The following is a 24,347-nucleotide window of genomic DNA, read 5'->3' as shown; positions in this document are numbered from 1 at the left end:
TGCTGTTTTCTTTTACATCGTGTGGATGGTGGGGCTCGTGTCTGTTGCTTACTTGGAGCCGAGATGGATCCAGGATGCACATGAGAAGAAAGCAAATCAACAGAGAAGGTGTGATGCTCTGAGCATTGTTCTGCTGGGGGACCTTGGGTCCTGACATTCAGGTGAATGCTACATGTACCATATACCTAAACTTCTACAAACACCTTGGTGCCAGAACCCACAGAACACTTTCAGAATATACAGTGGGTCAGAGCTGTTTGACAGCAGGAGGGGTACCTTCACAATATTGGCCATTGGTTTTAATGTTATGGTAGAACAACAGATAGTTGATATTTTACATACATTAACCTTTTTGTTTGTTGATTCTGGAAATAGTTGATTGCAAATTATTAGAGAACCCTGAAGATAAAGTGTTATGCTCTGCATCCTCTTACATTCTAAGTCTTCCTATCCTATAATTTTCTAAGGTGTAGAATATGCAGGATGATGGGAATCACTTCATAATAACAGTGACAGTGAGATTCCCCGGTGAACGCTGGAATACAAATTTTAATTATGACTAGTTGTGACTGGATGTGTGTTCCCTGAGGCCACATTATGGTCAGAGGAATCCATAAGAGCCTGTTTATTTTTAGTATCGGGCAGGAACTTCTTCAGAGCACCAAGGCAGAGAAGGCAGAGGCTTTCCAAAGTTCACACGACAACCTGCTGGGAGCTCGTGCACCAACACCGAGGGTGAACTTGTGATTTCCTTGGAAAGAAAGCTGGAAGTAATGGTTTTCTTTAGTCTAATTCCAATGCATGTGAAATTAAAGTAAGAAAGGAACCTCACTGAAAGAAAGTGGTTGCATCACCGAAGAACTTCCTCTATTCTCAGCAGTTTGCACAACCTATTTGTCTATATTATTGTGCACTTACTTCTTCAGACACACATTATTCATGCCGTCAGAAGTAGTTGCCAAGGTAGTTCAGCCGACTGGATCTGGCACAGCCCCCACCAGCAGTACCAATGAAGCAACCCCTGGAGGTGGAGGGATCTACTCTGCCATCCTCAGCAGGAACTTGCCCATTATAGGTGGGAACGAAAAAAACTTCGAGCAGCTGCGGACGAAATATCTAGAGAAAAAAGTTCTATTTGAGGATCGAGACTTCCCAGCAAATGAAACTTCTCTGTTTTATAGTCAGACATTTCCCGTCAAGTTTGAATGGAAACGCCCTCCAGTAAGTAGCTTCCTGTCAATGTGAGTGAGTTTGAAACTATTTGCAAGACTGTACAAGCTTTCAGGGGTTATGAGTACATAAAACAATGCCTGACATGTACTTCTCATGTGTAAAGTGTAATATCTTAAAAAATCTTAGGCGTGATTGACATCCTACTTGTCTGTATAAGTGGTCTCTGTGGATGACATTAGTGTTATACATCTCTAGGAAGCTATGGTAGAACCTCCTGTATGGATAAGTATATGTTGAGATGGCCACCTAAAATTGCATTGAAAGGTGGTCTTCTCAAAGAAGATGGCCAGCATGCATAATATATGGTGGAACTAAAAATCGCCCTTGCCTGCAGCCAACTTCTGGGCATGAGGAGGAGGGAGGGCAGTGGGCACGCAGGGCAGGGTGTAGTAGAAGAGACTGTGGAGTCCTGGACTCTGTGTGAGACTGCGAGAGTAGAGCAAAGCAGGCCAGGTACAGCAGATTGCAGGCAGTGTAGCTGCCACAGCCACCCCAGCCTCCTGTGTTATATGCATCTCTGCTATAGAACAGAAGGCTGGCAATAGAAGGAGTGCAAATGGTGGCCAATAGAATAGAGTAAGGCGCTCATAGGGTGAGTACGTTCAGCAAATCAAATTTCTACTAAAAGAAATGGTTTGCTCACCTATTGCGGTTGCATCAATTGGACGCAACTGCAATGAAGGTCAAGTATAGATGATTAACGGTTGGTGCAGCCTAGATTCGTCCGATCGCCTTGGGCAGGGGCCAACCTGCCACTCGGGTAACGGTATGAAGAAAGAGACGTGAACTTTACGTAGAGCGTATGGACCACAGAGGGCGCACAAACACAACCGGTCATGGGCAATGTTTCGGTTTCAGCAGTATTTCATTTATTCGTGAGAACGCATTTCAGGGTGCTAGAGTCCCCTTTATCAAGTCTAAAAAGATAAAGGGGACTCTAGCACCCCGAAACGCGTTGTCTCACGAATACTGCTGAAACTGAAACATTGCCCATGACCGGTTGTGTTTGTGCGCCCTCTGTGGTCCATACACTCTACGTAAAGTTCAGCGTCTCTTTCTTCATAATAGAAGGAGTGGGCAGAGGCTGTGATGGCTACCTGCCAGGTAGCCATCCCAGCCTCTGCTCACTACTTCCTGTGCCAGCCTTCTGTAATTAAGCATGCAAATACATAGCAGCCTCTGCTCTCTGCTTGCTGTTCTGCCCTGTACAAAAATTTGCTGTGGGGCCCAGTCACTTCTGCTCTGACCTCCACATGGCTGATGGTTTGCAGCAAACAGGATATCTCTGTGTCTGAGGAGATTTGCAGCAATAATAAATTCTCTGATGCTCCTCAGCTGGATGTCTGGTCACTTACCAGAAGCAACATGGACAGAAGGCGCTAACACAGTGACAACTCCTGTTCACTATAATAGGAGACGGCAGGGATCTGGCATACATGTCATCTTTCTGCCAGGAAAATAGAGCTGTATTCAGCACTATTTTTCCAGTAGAAAGCCAGCATTTATGCTGTAAACACACCGGATCCTTTTATTGTGAATAGGGATCCAGCGGTGCCAGATACGGTAGCTCCAGTAGTCTGCTCCTCTGCCGGGAACAGATTACCAGAGTTACCTAACGCAGATGTGAAGCCACCCTTCGGGGTCATGGACACGACCGTTGTTTGGGTCCTCATCCGAGCCACATTTTTCACTTCAATAGGGCCGCATAAGGTGCAGACAGCACACGGAGTGCTCCGTTGCTCCGTTCCATGGCCCCACAAAAAATAGAACATGTCCTATTCTTGTCCGTTTCGCGGACAAGAATAGACATTTCTATCATGGGCCCCATGTTCTGTTCCGCAGATGCGATTTGCAGACCACAAAACATGGTGCGGTCGTGTGCATGAGCCCTAATCGGGAGGGATCATGAGACTGATGCAGGTTTATCAGGCCAAGCTCCGTACCTTCAGTCAGTATGTGTCTGGTATTGCAGCTCTGCCCCATATATTTGAATGAGCTGTGAGCAGCAGTATCGGGCACAGCCGCTACAAAATGTACGGCAAATGCAGAGACCGTTTTCATTGGCTGATTTGTGAGTATGACCAGTTGGATAGATTGGTACCGATCTGATATCGATGGTCTTGGAAAGCTCCCTCAGGTTGTTGGCATGGATGTTCTTCATACTGGATCTTGGTTTTTGTCTTTTAAAAGTTCTAATAATTCATTCTCAATTCTTCCAGATTTGGCGGCTAACTCTAACCTCAGCAATATATTTTAGATGAGCAAGTTGTTCCATGAATATTGTGGTTTAATATTGTTAAGACTAGTTATGGTGCTAAAGCTTTCTATCATATGCTCTATGTGACCGTGATTTTACTGGTTTATAGGCTGAAGATATTATATAGCTTGATGAAGCATCGTCCCTTTTAAACCTTCTAGGGAGAGTCTGCTGGCATTATTCCTAGATTATAAAATAGTGCTCTCAGTGGTGTCATTCTATACTTTCATGGTAGTGTACGCCAGGACACTGAGGAGAGTCACTGAACAGGTGGTCCTGCCTTTGACTTGCTTGTTGACTAGGAACCATTGGATCATTCTAGGGTCATAACTTTATCTCAGCCACAATCAGAGTCAACTCTAATAGTTAAAGAGTTTATGCCATAAACTGCTTTTCACTCTAAGGCTGATTTTCATCAAGTACTCTAAATCCCATTCCTTGGATTGTTTTTTTCCCCAAAATGTTTTCAAATTTACCAAATTTGCAATTTTCTCTTATCCTCCATGCCCTTTAATAAAGGTGTTCTACAAGTGCCCACTATGCAACCAACTGTCCTTGAATTAGTTGGTAAGATATGCTTCACACGTGGTTAACACAATATGCCAGTCAGTTTTAGCCTTCCAGTTCGAATATTTTCCATATGTTACATTTACAACCTGCTTAAAGGAAACTAAAATCTCAGAATCAGAACCATACATGGCTGACATTGCCATACCTGCCGTCTTCAATGGCCAGAGGTGGCCAGGGTTACTGAGACAGCCGAGCTGTTTGTGCTATGCTGTAGCGAACATTGACTTCAATGGTAGTCACAGAAGCAGTGTAACACAGCTCCCTTTGCTGTTTCTAATCTCAACCATGTCTGCCCACCACGTAGGTTGGGTATTCTGATCTCAGCCATGAACTGTTGGTGCCTCTAACAAAATTGAAGATTCTGAAGATTTGGAAATGTAGCTTACGCTTTGCTTTCTTGAACTCACAATCACTGCTCAAAAAATGTTTGAATACTTTTGTGGTTTCGTTACTGAAAAAGGAAAGCCAGTGGCTTGTACCCTTCAGCATTTCTAGTGAGAAGTCCACATGTCTTATATGAAGAGAAAACAATAGATGCCTCTGACCCCATGTTTCCGGGCCTGGCTTAAACCACGCTGACATTCCGATTCACCACAGAGAATACTGCTCTTAGGCCTACAACTCACAATAGTAGTGCAAAGGTTAAGTCAAATGATTAACCTTTCTGCTGTCCCATAACCAAAGATGATGTTTTTGACATGGGACATAGAAGCATTTCATTTGCAGTAGAAGACAATTGGAAACTGGGAAACTCTGAGATGAACAATATTTACCATGGCAACTCTTTTCTAAAGGCTCTGTTAGGTGGGGGTGCCAGGGGTTGGACCCCCACCAAGGTCATCAATATCTGGAACCTGGACAGTGCCTTGTCCATGTTGCATGGAAGTCTAGACTATGAACATTTTTTGAAGTAGTGTTTTTTTTTTACCCTTTGGCTGCATTTTTTTCAAATCACAGCATGCTGTGGGTCTAATATTTGTTCTCCTCTTAGACTTCCATTTTTTACTTTTTTGCCCCTTAATAAAAAAGTGCAATTTGTGTTGGCGTTTAATGGAGTTTATGCATTCTTTTTTTTTACCAGTGCTTTTTCCCCACTGCGGGACTCTTAATTTCCTCTTAAAAAAAATTCTTGGCATGCAGAAAATGCCAAGGGCTAAAACACACTATATGGGGGTAAACATCTCAAAAAGCCCTTAAAAAATTCTACAAAACGCTGATGAAATCTGGCTTTTTTAGGCCTTTTTTGGTGGGGAAGGGCAAATAAACAAAAGGAACAAAACTGTATGAGGCAAACCTTATCATTTGAGGTATTTTTGGAGGGGGGGGGGGGGGGGTGAAATTATTCTATTTTGGATTAGCACTTTTGGTGATCATATACTAGGTTGCAGCTTGAATTATCTTGAACGTCATAACTATCCAAAACTCCATAAAACAAGAGCTTATCCTACAAAAATCTGATAATGATCTGTCACCCCTCCAGTCAACATCAGCACAAAACATGAAACCTATGCACATGATGCACTATGAAATCATGAATATCCCATAAAAATAATGCACGTTATCAAGTATGCACAGCAGATATTTGACCAATTTCTTGGCAGCTGGGGCTGGATTCATACTCAGAGTTTCCTGTTCATTTGATAGTACCGGCAGCTGTGTTTTTTTTAACAGTGCCCAAGTTGAGAATTATCCACAAGGTAAGCGAGATGCCTGTGGTGGTCACACGATCATCAAGGTCAAGTTAAGGTCAACCCAAAAATGTTGTCTCATGGAAGAGAATGTATCATCATAAATATGTTTTTATATTTTATGTGACCTATAACAAATCAAAAACAAATTGCAAAATTCCAATTTTCATACTGGTCACTGGAGCACAAACAGTAAGGCCCCTTTCACACGGGCGAGTATTCCGCGCGGATGCGATGCGTGAGTTGAACGCATTGCACCCACACTGAATCCTGACCCATTCATTTCTATGGGGCTGTGCACACGAGCGGTGATTTTCACGCATCACTTGTGCGTTGCGTGAAAATCGGAGCATGCTCCTCTTTGTGCGTTTTTCACGTAACGCAGGCCCCATAGAAATGAATGGGGTTGCGTGAAAATCGCAAGCATCCGCAAGCAAGTGCGGATGCAGTGCGATTTTCACGCACGGTTGCTAGGTGACGATCGGGATGGGGACCCGATCATTATTATTTTCCCTTATAACATGGTTATAAGGGAAAATAATAGCATTCTTAATACAGAATGCATAGTACAATAACGCTGGAGGGGTTAAAAAATAAATAAAAATAATTAAACTCACCTTAATCCACTTGTTCGCGCAGCCCGGCTTCTCTTCTGTCTTCTTTTTTGCTGTGTGCAGGAAAAGGACCTGTGGTGACGTCACTCCAGTCATCACATGGTCCGTCACATGATCTTTTACCATGGTGATGGATCATGTGATGGACCATGTGATGACCGGAGTGACGTCACCACAGGTCTTTTTCCTGCACACAGCAAAAGAGAAGACAGAAGAGATGCCGGGCTGCGCGAGTAAGTGGATTAAGGTGAGTTTAATTTATTTTATTTATTTTTAACCCCTCCAGCCCTATTGTACTATGCATTCTGTATTAAGAATGCTATTATTTTCCCTTATAACCATGTTATATGGGAAAATAATACAATCTACAGAACACCGATCCCAAGCCCGAACTTCTGTGAAGAAGTTCGGGTTTTGCGCGATTTTTCTCACGCGAGTGTAAAACGCATTACAATGTTTTGCACTCGCGCGGAAAAATCGCGCATGTTCCCGCAACACACCCGCACCTTTTCCCTCAACGCCCATGTGAAAGAGGCCTAAGGGTATGTGCATTTTAACTGATCTGGCATGCTCTTCCAGCAGGGATATGGCAGAAAATGCTGTCTTTCGACCAGCAAAAACGATTGCATGCAACGATTTTTGTCTAGCCAAAAACCGGCACTTATGCTGGAACACAGTCGGATCTCTATTGATTAACATTATAGTCAATGGGGTCCATTGTTGAGCAGCAGTACCCAGCTAGGCTGGATACAGTGAACTTGGCAGGCTTCTCTCTGCCGGAACAGCCTGCAAATCCTTTAAACACAAATGTGAACCTACCCTAAGCAGACTTTTCCTGTTTTCCACTGCTCAGGTTTGCTGTGCAGACTGGGATGGAGTCGCCATTTCTGAATAAGGCAGGATAATAAAACCTATACCTTCCTTATGAACCTGTAGTACGGCAGAAAGGAATTCGATTTTCCAATGCTCTCCCACTTTTAATGATGCTTAACATTAGCCTTGTAATTGTTTATTATGCAATTTCGTAATACGTATAAACTGAAGCATCCTTATAATAAATTAAGCGGTGTCACATTTGTTTTAGTCCTACAGTAACAGAATATATATTAGGTGATAAAGTAGCCTGAAGAAGCTGCAGAATCCAAGCGAAGCAAAAATCTTTAAAAAAAAACAATTCCATAAATGTTTAGCCCAAAATACATCTAAATCAATTGCAAAATTGCCCCAAAGGTGTCTATAGCTTTCATATTGATTTTAGATTGATTAATATAGTTTGGTGGAAAAAGATTCAGTAAAACTGGTAATTTCTGAATCTAAAACTCTGCTAGGAGTCCAGTGGGGGGTCTCACTCAGTATTCGGTAGTATTCCCTGTATGAATGAGATGGCTGGAGTCGTGGGTTTTATGGATTTTTCCCATAAAACTATATATCAATCTACTCAGCTCCTCCTGCATGTTGTCTACAATTTAGACTCCATTTTTAATGTGACAAGTCCCCTTTAAAAATATTGTCCCTTTAGACATGATCATCAGGATTTACTCTTCAGGATGCTATCCAACTCCTCCTGAAGTCCTGTATAAGTGCCTCGGCACATACATTCGTGGCTTCCATCAGACGTATACGCTAACAACATGTGTCTTACACGGCTTAAGACATTTGCAAAAACGCCGAGTGGTATACTTTTTTTTTTTTTTTTTGTGGTGGCCCTCTGTATGGGCTAGCAAAGTCTACAAAAAAACCACAACTATATCCTGATGCATTCTGCCCTGACAGGAGCTAAAATGACCCCCCTTTTTTTTTTTTACCTCTGTCAGTGAATGGGGGAACCTTATCTCACCTGAGGTCAGTATTACCTCAAGAACTGGTTGTCAGTCAAACCTCATAATAGCTGCTATATGCCTCCATCAACTACTGTACAAGGAGATAAACTGTTCCTGAAGCTGTGGACCACAAGATTAATATTATGAGCACATCATGTCTTCAACATTTGGAACAGGCTGAGATCAAAACCAGGAGCAGTTATTTGTCACATTTCCATTAACCGTTCTAGGATTAGAAGAATATACTGTATGTGTGTGTGTGTGTATATATATATATATATATATTTGTGGGGGTTAGCTCTTCTCCAGGGCTCATTCACACAAGTATCTTCGCCAGACACCAAGTTTAAGGTCCTAACATTGCCTTTATTTGGCACCTCAGAAAAACAAACATAATACAAATCAAACACCTGCCTGGCTGGGCTCTAACTAAACATATGGTAGAATCCCTAACTCGCCAATAGAGTGCTGTTCAGACACAGTGTCAGGTCCGGCTTTCTCAGCCAAGCGTATACCAGCCCCCCAGGCTGTAACACGTTCAGTCCAGGCTATGTCCCTGCCTCGTGGTTTCTCAGCCTAGCCGGCTGGAACCACGCACCCAGACTCTGTTTGCAACCACAGTCTGGGATGGGCTTTTACTCCCCAGTAATGATCCCAGGTGATTACACCTCTGGATCCCTCATGCTAGGGAAAACCTGCCCTGGAATGGGAGGGGTTGATTGGCAGATCCCTCTACCAACCTAGCTCCCAATCCAAGTAAAATCCAGCCCTTAAATACTAAACAAAATATCTCCAGCAACTATGCCTTGCTGAAGCTAGCACCACTCTGGAACTTTACTTATCTCACCCAGTTGAGGAACCTGGGTGAGATATACCCCTCTTCTGGGATCCTTATTCACTTTATCATTCACATCACCACAATATAGATAGATATATATATATATATATATATATATATATATATATATATAGAGGAATAAATACACCGCAGCACGTCCATAAGGTGAAAAATGTGGGATCCTTTATTCACCCAAGCAGCGACGTAGCGGACCGAAACGTCGCTGCTTGGGTGAATAAAGGATCCCACATTTTTCACCTTATGGACGTGCTGCGGTGTATTTATGCCTCTGGTTGTTTGACACTGTGGTCTAGTGTCGATACCGCTGGCACCCAACATTTGCTACAAGGAGTGCTGCCCTGAACTCTCATCTATATATATATATATATATATATTTTTTGTTACAGAAACAGCACTCCTTTCAGTGGGTGGTATTGCAACTCTGTTTTATTTATGCCTTATGTGGGTGAAGTCTGCAATAGCAGATATAGCTCTGTGAACAAGCAGGCCCTTTTTTATCCTAGACCACCCCTTTAAAATGTCCTCTGTAAAACAATACAGTTTGTAGAACGAAAATTATGGGATAGTTTATTGGATGCATAAACGAACAGTACAGCACATAAAGTAGTAAAGTAGTGCATGTGGTTGTCTTATTTTGTAGCCGCATACAGATGCCAAAAAAATATGTGAAAAGTGATGGCTTCATTAACCACACACAAAAGGACAAAGCAGATTCCCTATGCATCCATTCACTTGTATAGGATTAGTGTATACAGTCTGTTTGGAAAGGCCTGTGCCCTATTCTGTTGACGACAGTTTTTAAAAGGATGAATGCCTTCTGCTGAGACAGGAACGAGCCAGAGTGGGATCCGTGTTACGTGTCAATGCGGAATTAAAAGAAATACTGCAAAAAAAGGAAGTTAAATCTTTGCCACAACTATTGCTTATATACATGCCGTGGAAAACAATAGACATTCCTACCTTCTGGTGCCCACGTGTTCACCAACTGAGTTCTTAAAAACAGCATTTTGGCTGTTATCCTTCTGTTTAACCACGTTGTGTCCAAAAAAGGAATTATCTGGTTGGATTTATGCCTAGTGCACACTGAAGAGGCTGATTAGTAGTGGCGTCCACCAAATCCTGTACGAAGCCATGCCTTTTATTCCTTCTGGGTTTTTATGTGACCGGGTGATCCGGGAAAGAGACCGCCGGAACGGAGAAGGATCGCTAACCAAGCCCCTTAAGTTTGAGGGACAAGACTATGTGGCCTTAAGAAAGGAGTGCACCAGCAAGAAAAAACTGTTTGAAGATGACATCTTCCCAGCCGGAGGACAATCTCTGGGCTACAAGGAGTTTGGCCAGAAGTCAACCAAAGTGAAAAATATTGCATGGAAACGACCAAAGGTTAGAAGTAAAGCTAGTTGAATTAGCCTTTTATATATCAATCGACTTGTGTATGATCTTTGACTCCTTTGCGCATAGGATTTATGTTTGCAGTTGGCTTAATCCTTGTAATTAATGTCTGTATATCTAGAACATAAGATTTCTATCCTTATTCTACTCGTCTTAAGTTAAATAAAGTAGGATAAAATAGGACCAGTCACTGAGGAGCCTATGTATTATATCTCACTAAGGGAGGCAATATATGTAGTCAAAAGGGAATCCACAAGATCATATGTGTGATCTTCCTGTTCAGGTAAGGATTACTTTGCGTTCTTAAGTCTTGCAAACTCTTCCATGTACGTAAATATGATTGGATTGATGTGCTATGTATGTAAACACCAGTAAAGAAGCTTGTGTGAAATGTGTCGGGGTACCGGACAGGGTGTGTAGGCATCTCCGGCTTGTAGTGGGTAATATCATTGACTGTTACAGAGGTTATGATGTCTATAGTTTTGCTATATTGTAAATGGATATTTGCACACTTAATATTGATGGACATTTAGGGTTATTTATCTACATACTGTGGAGTTGCAAGTTCATAATATTTCTTGGATGGTCACCCATGTGTTGGGTCGAAAGGAATATTCCAGTAACACAAAGTTATTCTCCATCCACTGGACAGGGGATAACTATCAGATCAGTGGAGGTCCAACTGCTGGGACCAGTTAGTTATATTTTTGCGAGATGGTTCACCATTGAAGTAATTCTGATTATACAAGCATATATGGGACATTGTTCAACTGTTACTGCAAATAGAAGTCACTAAGGTCCACATATTAGAAAAAACTTAGCAAAATAAGGTCTGTGTAGAAATATCAAGTCAGATATTTTATAAAATATTGGTAATAAGCCATTAGTTACATCACATCTTAGTATTTAAAACTTTTGATCCCTACATATGTAGAAGATAGTCCTCCCCTCCTGGTCACCCCACCATGCTGTTAGTTTAAGCTGCATGATGCAAGCTGGTAAGAAGGAGCAGTGTCGCCCCTTTAGTGAATATTTCCCTCGCTGCCTTCATTATTAAAGTTTATGGTGCACTAAGGGGCACTATTTTGGTTTAGTTTTCCTATATGGAAGGGAAATGGCTCCAATACACCCCAGAGCATCTTAATGATATGAACAGAATAATATGAACACTGTTATGTGTATATACTAGTAGATATTACACACATATAACAAAGTACCACATTTTGTAATATAAAAACTTAATTCCAAAGTGACTACTAAAAACGAATCAACCAGAACTGTAAATGAATAAAACTGGTTTACAGTAAATGCATTTCATAATGACTAAATTTAATTTTATATCTGTATGCAATTTGATTCTTTTCCAGTGGGGAAGGAACATAATTGTACATTATCTTTAATGATCTCTAATATAATGAGTAGGTGTGATTTATATGGTATTTTATGTAGTTAAGTCCTACACATCACTGGAAATCTGCCAGAATCTGGCACAAAAAGGGGCCGCCTAGGGATAACAAGTTCCATCCTAGTGTTTTGTCTGCAATGAATGCGTTCCAAACTGGTAAGCATATTTAGAAATTGGCTTTTCTATGACCTCTGGGAGACCTCTATTTAATCAACAAAGTCATCTATGCAATACACTTAAATACACAAAATAAAAGTAGAGAAATTATCACAATGTTGGCAATGTACGGTATGAGAAGAAAGGACTGCAAGGAAATAAAAACAGGGGGGAACAATTTGCTATAAAATTGTGAGATAGTTGAAAAATGCATTCAGAGTTCCACTATGACAAAAAAAAAATCTAAGACACAGTTAGGCTACATTCACACGTCAGTATTTTTCTATAATCCGATTTTTTGTCCGTTTTTTGCGGATCCGTTGTTCCTGAAAATGTTTCCGTATGTCATCCGTTTTTTGCGGATCCGCAAAAAACGGAAACATGTATAAATTTCAATAAGCAAATAAAGTTGTTTGGATTTCTTGAAAAAAAAAAAAAAAAAAAAAAAATTAAAATGTAATTTCCAGGAACGGATTCCGTATAAAACGGATGACATACGGAATGACATCCGTATGTCTTCCGTTTTTTGCGGATCCATTGACTTTGTATTGTACCAGGATCCGATTTTTCAGGAAAAGAATAGGACATGTTTTATATTTAAACGGACATGCGGAACGGAACAACGGAAACGGACAGCACACATTGTGCTGTCCGTTTTTTTCCAGGACCCATTGAAAATGAATGGGTCCATATCTGGTCCAGATCTGTTCCAGAAAAAACGGAACAGATCAGGAAAGAAAAAACGGACGTGTGAATGGACCCTAAGGGTGTCTTCACGTGGCAGATTTTGTTGCAGAAATATCTGCAACTGTAAATTGGCTCCACCAAAACCCCTCCATTCAGATGAATGGAACTGATTTTCAGTTGGAGAAATTTCTGCAGCAAAATTTGCTGCGTGTGAAGACTAATTCCTGATCTATTTTATGAAATGTTGCTGTATCTCCTAGGTCTTTAGTGAAAGCACTACTTTCCTAATAGTCACAGTTTTGGTGGAAAAGGGGATATGTACAGTACAGACCAAAAGTTTGGATACACCTTCTCATTCAAAGAGTTTTCTTTATTTTCATGACTATGAAGGCATCAAAACTATGAATTAACACATGTGGAATTATATACATAACAAACAAGTGTGAAACAACTGAAAATATGTCATATTCTAGGTTCTTCAAAGTAGCCACCTTTTGCTTTGATTACTGCTTTGCACACTCTTGGCATTCTCTTGATGATCTTCAAGAGGTAGTCCCCTGAAATGGTCTTCCAACAGTCTTAAAAGGAGTTTCCAGAGATGCTTAGCACTTGTTGGCCCTTTTGCCTTCACTCTGCAGTCCAGCTCAGCCCAAACCATCTCGATTGGGTTCAGGTCCGGTGACTGTGGAGGCCAGGTCATCTGGCGCAGCACCCCATCACTCTCCTTCATGGTCAAATAGCCCTTACTTTCAAAGTTTTCCTAATTTTTCGGCTGACTGACTGACCTTCATTTCTTAAAGTAATGATGGCCACTCGTTTTTCTTTACTTAGCTGCTTTTTCTTGCCATAATACAAATTCTAACAGTCTATTCAGTAGGACTATCAGCTGTGTATCCACCTGACTTCTCCTCAACGCCACTGATGGTCCCAACCTTATTTATAAGGCAAGAAATCCCACTTATTAAACCTGACAGGGCACACCTGTGAAGTGAAAACCATTTCAGGGGACTACCTCTTGAAGCTCATCAAGTGAATGCCAAGAGTGTGCAAAGCAGTAATCAAAGCAAAAGGTGGCTACTTTGAAGAACCTAGAATATGACATATTTTCAGTTGTTTCACACTTGTTTGTTATGTATATAATTCCACATGTGTTAATTCATAGTTTTGATGCCTTCAGTGTGAATCTCCAATTTTCATAGTCATGAAAATAAAGAAAACTCTTTGAATGAGAAGGTGTGTCCAAACTTTTGGTCTGTACTGTACATCAAGTAGAACTTTTTTCAACCCCAGATATTTTGTCCCAAGGAAGCAAAAATCAAAGCCCCTAGAGTAACAAGGTTAAACATAACCTGACCCCATAAAGACGTTCAGATAATTTCTCTGGTTCAGTGTAATACCTTCACCCCCTTAGCTATAATTCTTATACTATTAATTGAATACTTCGAATACTCTACCTGTATGAAACCCCTTGATATCCTCTTGTTGATTTATAGTACTTGGAATCAATAAATTAAAGAGCATGATCGATCCTATTGAACCAGTGACACTGCCTGGTAGGGTTGATCATGCCAATTAAAACAATACCTTATTTGTGTCGGTGTGATGCACCGTTCCAGAGAAAATGTTTTTTTTATTGATATGCTAATTAGATAGTTGGAGCACTAAGGAGCTGGTCAGAGCCATTGCAGCACCAATATGTAAACATCCCTGCGGCCTTAGCCACTCCTTCCTTCCCTTGGATTGACTGGGATAGACATGTTGTCTAGCCTTACCATCTCTCATCTGTGCAGTAGATCGTTGTCTCTGTACTTGCCCAGTGGATCTGCTGCTGCTCCTCAAGCAGTGCAGATCCACTGTACAAGTGGCGAGACAACGAGTAACTACACAAGCGTGAGATGACAGGGTTAGACCAGATGTCTAGCCCTGTCAATCCAGGAAAGGGAGGTAGCGGCTAAGGCTGCAGGGATGTTCACATATTGGTGCTTTGAGGGCTCTGGCTATCAGTGTTTTACGCCTTAGATTGTTTTTGCTTGTAGAGTCCTTAAAGGGGTTTTTCAAGACTTTTATACTAATGTCCTATCCCCGTTGGGGTTCAATACCCGAGACCCCTGCCTATCAGCTGTTTGAGAAGGCCTAGGCTGTGTGATGTTGTGTTCATCGGTGACATGGCTTAGGCATGGTTCACCCTCATTGAAGTGAACGGGGCAGAGCTGCAATACCAAGCACAGCCGCTGTGCAGTTTACGACACTGTGCTTGGTGAGCTAAGCTGAGAGCTACTGCACTGGTGCCTTCCCAAACAGCTGATCGGCGGGGAACCCAGTCGTGGACACCCACCGATCAGATATTGATGACCTATCTAGAGGATAGTAGAAAAATGTGGGCTACAGCAGCATCTCCATAAACTTCTTTATTCAGGTTTCCAAATGTGCGGTACAAAAATGCAACATTTCGGCTAGAAATAGCCTTTGTCAAGCATGCTTGACAAAGGCTATTTCTAGCCGAAACGTTGCATTTTTGTACCGCACTTTGGAAACCTGAATAAAGAAGTTTATGGAGATGCTGCTGTAGCCCACATTTTTCTACTACGTTCAGTTTGACCGCCTTGGATCTGGGGTCTTTCGGCTCAGCTGTTGCATTCCACAACCCTAGCTCTGGTAAACTTACTACGGGTGCTGCTCTTAACCCTTGTTTTCTGCGATCTAGAGGATAAGTCATCAGCAGTGATGGCCAGTTCGCATTGTTCGCCCGCGAACATATGTGGGCTGCCATCTTTTTTCACAAGTCCGGCGAGGCACAGGTAAGCCCTAACCTGTGCCTGTGCGCGAGCCGGTCTGAAAACAAGTGCGGTCACCGGGAGCAGGCAGTTCCGAGAACAGCCCGATGAAACGCCCCCGGTGGCTGTTCTCGGAACTGCCTGCTCCCGCTGACTGCACTTGTTTTGAGACCGGCTCGCGCACAGGCACAGGTTAGGGCTTACCTGTGCCTCGCCGGACTTGTGAAAAAAGATGGCAGCCCGCATATGTTCGCGGGCGAACAATGCGAACTGGTCATCAGTATAAAAGTCTTGGAAAAAAAACTTTTTAAAGGGATATTCCCAGATTTTACACGTTATTAGCCTATCCTTGATATAGGCCATCACTTACTGATCAACAGGCGCTCGGCACCCCACAACCCCCTCCAATCAGTTGTTCTGCGCAAACGCTCCAGTGGCAGAAATACACAGCTCTGTGCACTGTTTAGTGGACGGTGCTGGTAACCGTGGCGGTGCTTACACTCAAATCAGTTCCATTCTCTACGCAGTGGACTCAGCTGTGTACTTCCAGTGCTGGAGCTACTGTAGAACAGCTGATCGCTAGAAGTGCAGGGTGTCAGACCACCGCTGACCAGATAGTGATGTCCAATCCTGAGGATACGCAATCACATGAAAAATCCTGGACAACCCATTTAAGGGGCAGGCAGAAAAAAAATCATGTGCATTATGGTAAAAAAAAGTTCAACATGTAGATTGGTTATTTTTTCATATCATACAATATTTACTATAAACTGAGTTAGCTAAATTGATTAAGATTAAGTGTGTTGGCATGGGATCTATGCCATGGATTATTCTTGCCCCAAAATAGCATGGAAACGCATTTAGAAGGTGAAATTGCATCCTTTGGCATAGCATTATAAGACCATTGTACGGTTTCTCTAAAAGAGGTTAATCCATTTGCAAAGCTTCGACCATCTATGGCAGGCATCCTCAAACGGCGGCCCTCCTGCTGTTGTAAAACTACAACTCCCACAATGCCCTGCTGTAGGCTGATACCTGTAGGCTGTTCGAGCATGCTGGGAGTTGTAGTTTTACAACAGCTGGAGGGCCGCAGTTTGAGGATGCCTGATCTATGGATTCAGTTCTCTAAACTCCCAATAAACTGTACTGCAATGCAATGTACTGCAGTGTAGAAGTACTATTTTACTGCTACGAGTCTGATGTGGGGCAGGAAACAACCACGTGGACATCTTGAGAGATGAGACAACTGTGACGAATGTCAGCATTCCAGAGCATGTCACCAGCTGGCTTGTCACATTTGGAGACATGCCATAGACCTGTCTGCTATTGAAGACTCTCTGTAAAAGACCTTTCCTGAAATATACCGTAATTTCCTCCTAAGGAAAAAATCCTTCCTACGTTTTTCTGTTCTGTCAAGTTTTTCAAATTTTATGAAGCAGTTTCTTAGAAAGGCAAGTAATAACTAATATGGTTCCCAACCTTCCCATACGGATTGTCATAAAGCTTTAGGGTTTGGAAAACCAGGCAATCACTCCAGGTCCCTGTTTTACTTATGTGCCCCCTCCAGAAAATAAAATCAACCAGTATTAATTCAAATTAAGCATTAAGCATTAAACTTTAACATCAGAAATATGTTTTAGGCATCACTGTATTAGACGTGGGTTGGCAGCTCTTCGGAGCGCTCCTGATCTAAGAACTAGATGTTACTAACAGCTCCGGTTTCTAGAGCAGGCTGCAGCTGTACAGCTGGGATTGACTGTAATGAAGAAGAAAAAAAAAAATTATAATTAACTCTTTAGTATAAAAAACTATAAACTACTCCCTATTTTAGGGTACTTTCACACTTGCGGCAGGACGGATCCGACAGGCTGTTCACCCTGTCGGATCCGTCCTGCCGCTATTTCGCCGGACTGCTGCTCCGTCCCCATTGACTATAATGGGGACGGGGGCGGAGCTCCGGCGCAGCACGGTAGTGCACGTCAAAAGGCCGCCGGACTCAAAGTCCTGCATGTCCGACTTTTTAGTCCGGCGGCCTCTCACCGCGAACTGCCGTACTGCGCCGGAGCTCCTCCCCGTCCCCATTATAGTCAATGGGGACAGAGCGGCGGTCCAGTGGCATGGCGAAATAGCGGCAGGACGGATCCGACAGGGTAAACAGCCTGTCGGATCCGTCCTGCTGCAAGTGTGAAAGTACCCTAATATGTTCCCCCAAACCAAAGAATAAAAAAAATATATATTTTTTTTAAATAACTGTATTTATTGTTATTTCATAAAAATTAAAAGCAAGTACAACTCCCCCTCTATCACATCCAATGGGGGTTACATATTACAGAAGCATCATTAAGACACTTGTTTTAGCCACAAGAACATGATTAACAATCTTAGTTCATTCCCCCCCCCCCCTTCCCCCAACCAATCCACCCAACCAGGAGGAGAGAGCAATGGGTAAAAGAGTAGAAAAAAAATAGCAAAAAATTAATAGATCCTTTTTCATTATTGATAATGAAAAATTGAAAAGCTATAGAGCCACCCTCAGTGGATAATATGGTAAAAATAGAAAGAGTAATATATTAGAGTAAGGGAAAGAGTCATAGGTTTAGTCAGTTATGAAAATCGTGGTCTAATCATCGAGAAATATAATATAAACTGCAGATCTGTGAATTAAAAAAGTTTTTTTTTTTTGTTTGTTTTTTAAACTATTTTACCAAAGGGAAAAACCTAATACAGAAAAAAAAAAAAGTTATTGCTGCTAAAATTTAAAGAGGCACAAATGTAAAAAAACAATAAAAACGAATTAAGGGTTTTTCAGGCCTGGTTGCTATGGGGTTAACAGTATGCTTCATTTTATTTAGAAATATATTTTATTATGCAGGCTATATATGTGTCATGTTGGCACTATATAACAGTATTATGTGGGCTGTAATTGCATGCATCGAAAAATGGCGCACGGAGGGAGAGTTGTTTGATATGGGAGTGGGTGTAACTAGCCAGATTTGTCAATATTGTTGTGTAAGTAATACAATTCAACTAAAAAAAATTCTGACAACCTGTATAGAAGCTGCTACAGTGGACATCTTTTGTATTCTACAGTTTTTTTTCTGTAAATTCCAATATTTTATCATTCCCATTTTTTTCTGGTGCAAAATGTGTGGGCACCTCATCACTCAAATGGTTGTTCACTGAAATCCTCGTTTCCAGATACTGAATATGCAGCGAGCCCCTGAGGAGCCAATGCAGAGGATGGGAGTGGTAGTGGCCCTGACGAGATGTTGTCATGGTGTACTCCCTCAGGCTGGTGCTCCCTGGGGTTCGGTGCAGCGAGAAGTTGGTATGAAACACAGAACACAGATTTTTTTTTTACTGAGTTGAAAGGATGAGTTACAGAACATCCAGCTGTCGTCTGTACAAGGTGCAATTGTCATGGTCTTACCTGCTTGCTGCTCTCCTTCGTTTGACATGTGCTGGCGGCCATCTTGGTTTCTGGGTTTCTTGTAGCCTTCCACCCTGCGGCTCCTCCTTCCCCTGGGAGGAGCTGGATGCCTAGCTCATATATATAGGAGGTCTGTGGCTTCAGTTCCTTGCTTGGTCCTCTTGTGTTCACATGCTTCTAAGACTGCTGCTGCTTCTGGTTCCTGATCCTGGCTTCGTCTGACTACCCTGCTGGTTCCTGATCCTGGCTTCGTCTGACTACCCTGCTGGTTCCTGATCCTGGCTTCGTCTGACTACCCTGCTGGTTCCTGATCCTGGCTTCGTCTGACTACCCTGCTGGTTCCTGATCCTGGCTTCGTCTGACTACCCTTCTGGTTCCTGACCTCTGGCTTCGCAAAGACTCTGCTCGGTTTCACCATCCGTTTGGACTTTTGCTTTACAGCTTTATTTTCAATAAAGCCTTCTTATTTTCACTTATCTCTTGTTGTACGTCTGGTTCATGGTTCCGTGACAGCAATGTCTCTATCCCCGGATGATGAGGTATGGTGTCAGGCAAGATGGCAGACAATAGCACTCTAGGGTAGTCCTTCTCTCTCTCCTGCTTTCTCTTCACTACAGCTATGAACTGGCCCCTGTGGCTGTAGGTGTCCACCCCACTAAATACAGGCTTTTGGGTTTGCCTGAGCTGGGGTATGGTGATGGGTGTCTTAATATATTCTCCCTCACCTGCAGCCAGGTCTGTAAAGCTGAGATTGATGGTCCTCCCACTGACTGTAGCAACATAGTTCTGAAGAATATCCATGGTTTAGGACCTTCAGTCTCTCTGGAGCAGTGTTCCTAACAGTTGAACTGATTCTGTGGCCCTAAAAACCCTTTGGAGTGGGAGCAGATGCTTGTGCTTCCTTACTAGCCTAGCTAGCTCTCTCCAGAGCTCCCCCTCCTTGCAGCAAGTAGGCCCAGTCCACTTCCACCAATAGGGGACGAATGGAATGATAAGTTCCATTCCTAATGCAACCATACCTTATCATTGCTGATGTACATACCATAACATTAGGTACCCCAGGTCAGGGGTACTGCAAATACTGATATGGAGTTGATCTCCTCTGTACAGTTATTACTTAGTGCTCTCTTTCTAGAAGACTTGATTTGCATTAGTGAGATTGAGAATTGATTCTTCATGATGAGATTTTGTTCACAGTTGGTTTTCCAGCTTATACCAAAGGTTTTTGATATGACAAACATAATGTTTGCAGAGCTTTTATTATCAGATCAGAAGTACTGTAAATATGAACTTTTATTCTGCCATATTCTGCACCTGTAAGTGGTCTGGAAAGGGGAGGGGTGCTTTACTGTGATGTTCAGCCTCTCTCTCTTCTGCTTTGAGTGACAGCTGTAGCATCCAACCAGAAGAATAATACAGCAGGGCAGACGGAGGGGGCTGTGCAAGAGCTCAATGCAGAGAGCACTTTACAGTGAAGCTCCACCTCTAGTGCACTTGAAGGATTATAATCTAACAGAGTAAAAGTTCATATTCACACTGCTCCTGATCATGAAATCTCTGCAAATGTCAAGTTTAAACTTGTTTAAAAAAGAATCTAGCTCAGGATTCAGAAAGTGTTAGGCAGGGGAGACAACGCCACCGTTCATCATGAAGGACTAAACCATTGGACCATGATGCTTAAAAATATCATTTTTCAAGAGGTATTGTGCATTCCTCCACGTCAAAATATTTATTTTCCACATTTCCTATTTGTAAAATGTCAGGGGGTCAGGAGAATTTCAATTTACCGACCATGGCTCCCTCCGTGCGACGTTCCTCAGACCTTCAGTACTGTGAGGAGTGGTGGTGACACAAGGCTCCTGGTAATCTCTATAAGTACTTTCTCCATTAGATACTGGTGGATCCAGTGCATGGAGTATTTCTTTACTTTTATTACAATACTCTTGTAATGCTTCTAGCTCTTAAAATGCCACCCAAAATAATACACCGAGACTTGTATTTGAAGAGTCCTGGGTTGTCATTTTCTTCAATTCAAATTATTTAACCGTGTAAAGAATGATAACATATAAGACTGAAGTATTTTTGGATCTTATAATTTTATTCTAAGAGAACGTCTCAACTCTTACTTTCAATGCATTTCTCATAAAATCACCATTCTTGTTATTTTCTTCAAGATTTGCATTGTGTAGTTCATTTTTCATTATTTCTGGAAATATATGAATAATTTGATAACTGGCCTTTACTATTCACCTTGACTATAGGGTGTGTCTCAACATATTCACTGTCCAATCAATGCTGACAGTCAAATTGGTACACACCCTTCTGCCCTGAATGGTAACACCCAGTTCTCAATTTATTTATACCCATAACCAGGAGGAATAATAGAGAAATGGCATAAAACAAACAGTTCTTGAAGTATTCTTTTCTAGAGGAAGCAAGTATATATGAAAACAGACCTGTCAAGAGTACTGAGTGATCCTCTTTGACATGCACAGCATTTATGATTACGGGTACTTTCACACTACAGTTAAAGTTTTCCGGTATTAAGTTCCGTACTAGGGGCTCAATACCGGAAAAAACGCTATGCTTTAGGATGTCTTCAGTTCAGTCACTTTTACGGTATTTGGCCAGAGAAAATACCGCAGCATACGGATCAAGTTGGACCAAGTACCAACCCAATCAGTTTTTTCCGATCTGCACATGCGCAGACCTTTAAAAATGTGAAAAAAATAATTACCGGCTCCGTTTTTCCGGATGACACCGGAAAGACTGATCCGGTATTTCAATGCATTTGTCAAACGGATCCAGATCAGGAAACAAATGGTATCCGTTTTCACACGGATTTCTGGATCCGGCAGGCAGTTCCGGCAACGGAACTGCCTGCCGGATTCCTCATAAGCTAGTATGAAAGTACCCTTAGTCATTTAGTGTTGGAGTTAAAGGTCAAGTTCAGAGGAGTAATATTTATGACCTATCCTCAAGTAAACCTTGAAGAGGAAGCAGCACAAGCACTGCGACCCCTTCAAACAGCTGACTGACGGTTGGGGGTCAGGAGTTGGTCCCCCACCCTTCTGATATTGATGACCTATCCTGCATATAGGTCATAAATATTATTTTACTGCACAACCCCTTTAAGTGTGTATTGAAAAGTTATAACATTTTCTAATAGACTTTCTGCATTAAATCCTGTCCATTTTCAAGATCTCTGCTTGTAGTTATTGAATGGAACCCTTTATTGTTTACTTCCAGTAAATAACTGCATGTCATAATTACATAGATGCACAACACATTACAATACAGTTATTGTGATGGTGGGTGTGGAACCACTGTGCCAACCAACAGATTTGACTTTGACTAATCCTAAGGGCGTTACCCTGGCGATCCCCTGGTATTCACCCTTTAACCCCTATACAGGGATCTGGACTTTGCTGGGGAGCCACCAGGCCATTATCTCCTGGAGTAGTCTGTGTGTTTGACAGATGACCCACGGGACACTGGTGCAGAGCACCAAGGGATTCGGCTAAATCATAGTCAGTGACAGGCCAAGGTGAGGGCACGCAGAGTTCAGGCAATCCAAAGAACATTGTGAGGGCAGGGCAGGCAGTAAAGTGTCAATAAGGTAATCAGGCACAGGTCAGGTCAGGCAGCAGAGGATCAGTTTGTACACAAGAAGACAAAAAGAACAGCACACCTTTGCCGGAACTAGCAATCGACAGTAACCTATTGTTCAGACACCCTCCCTCAAGTTAAGGTGCCTTAAGAACCTAGAGGTGACCATCCATTGGCTGGAGAAATTTAGGGTGCACGAGCACTGGAGTGCGGGCAGACTGGAGAAGCCTAGCCAGCAAGTGCAGGCCCCAGCCTCCTGAAGCAGACCGAGAGAAAGATTCCAATGGCTGGACCCGCATCTAGGAAGCTGTGGTAGTTCAGTACAAGCCACCGAATATGGAGGGTGAGTGGAGCGGTGCTCAAGCCCACTGGGGAGAATTGGGCAGTGGAGGACATGGGCTGCCGATATAAGTTCAGGTCTGTGTATATAATTAGAAGCTTGCAGTATATGGAGAATTATTTAGCTACTTTCTAGTTTGGAAAATTGAGTGAAGATTTGTTACAGATTTTAATGCGGATTCCGCAAGAAATCCACATCAAATTCTTAATGTGTGACCTTGACCATTCAGACGCTTTAACTGGGAATGGGATTGTGTGCAGCCTTTCCCCCTCCACTTTATGGCTTTATGCATTAACTCCATGAATACTGATCAGTTTCACTTCTTTCTTTTAGGAAATATGTGAAAATCCCGAGTTTATAATAGGAGGAGCTAACAGAACGGATATCTGTCAAGGAGATTTGGGTAAGGCAATTACACAGTCAAATTTTTATGTTAAGGCAGAAATCATAGGACATATTGATTGGTACGTACACACAGGCTGAGGAATTAGGCACAACTACTGAGCTATACCCAGGGGCAGATTGGGAACTTAAAACCTAAAATGGCCCCATATTGTAGATGTGTCCAAATTGACAGAAGACGGGCCGAAAAAGTAGGCAGAGACAACAGAAGTAGGCTGGGCCTGTAATACCATAGTGTAGCACAGAATACCGCCCCAACAGAACCACAGGGCAGCAGAAAATCATGCCACCCCAACCACAGTATTCAACTGTATCGCCATCATGAGGACAGTAATACAGATGAGTTCAAGAGGGCACCTGTGGCCATTGAGCATCAGAACACTGTGTACCTGGCCTGCTGCCATCAAGAGGGCTTGAGTGGCCCCCTGGGCATCGGCCAACTGGCCATCCGCCAACTTCCCTGTAGGTTCTATGGCCAATCTGCCCCTGGCTATACCCATTGTGCCTAGGGCAGGCAGAAAAAGGAAGGAACACTTGTGCAAATAATTCAATCAGTATGCACAGTAATATCACCACTTTCTAAAGTCACAAAGTTAACCATGAAACCAAGGAACAATCATTGTATTGCTTGTACCAGTTGCAGCCATGCCAGCTTCCTGATGTGGCTGCGTATTTGTTGCCATTCACAAACAGTGACACACTCCTATCAGTTAGTGAAAGGATCTTTCCTCAAATTGCAGATGACACCTTCAGGTCCCTTAGGCACTGCTTGGTATAAATAGCTTGTCTCCTTGAGTGCATCTTGTCTCCTTGAGTGGCATTACATCAGGTCTAAGGCTCAAAATAAATGAAACGACTCTGAGCAGATAAGTATTTCACTATGATTACAATCAGTACAAGCAAACCTTACAGTTCTACATCTTTCCGATCCATGAAGTGTCATTTCTACTTTGTTCTGGATATATAGTCACTACATTTCACTTATTTTAATGAATCTGTGTCCTTTTTGTGGTTTTGTAAGAATATTTAACCTTCACCTGAACGGCGGTGGGGATAGTATGGCTATTTCTTAATGGTGTTCTCTGGGCTATAGATATTAATGACCTATCAT

The 24,347-nt window shown here is 42.3% G+C and overlaps 1 protein-coding gene across 3 annotated transcripts in view; it reads left to right on the top strand.

Annotated features, from left to right (window-relative positions):
- Positions 1–663: 663 nt before the first annotated feature.
- Positions 664–24,347, top strand: part of CAPN3 (calpain 3) — a 122,024-nt gene continuing 98,340 nt past the window's right edge. For all 3 annotated transcript variants that reach the window (XM_040411623.1, XM_040411624.1, XM_040411622.1), the window contains exons 1-2: positions 664–1,221; positions 23,168–23,237. In XM_040411623.1, coding sequence (XP_040267557.1) covers positions 940–1,221; positions 23,168–23,237 — 352 coding nt within the window. In that variant the 5' untranslated portion in view covers positions 664–939. The remainder of the gene's footprint in view (positions 1,222–23,167; positions 23,238–24,347) is intronic.

Source organism: Bufo bufo, chromosome 11 (assembly GCF_905171765.1).
Source record: "Bufo bufo chromosome 11, aBufBuf1.1, whole genome shotgun sequence".
Classification (NCBI taxonomy): Eukaryota; Metazoa; Chordata; class Amphibia; order Anura; family Bufonidae; genus Bufo; species Bufo bufo.
This window is presented reverse-complemented; position numbering and strand designations above follow the sequence as displayed.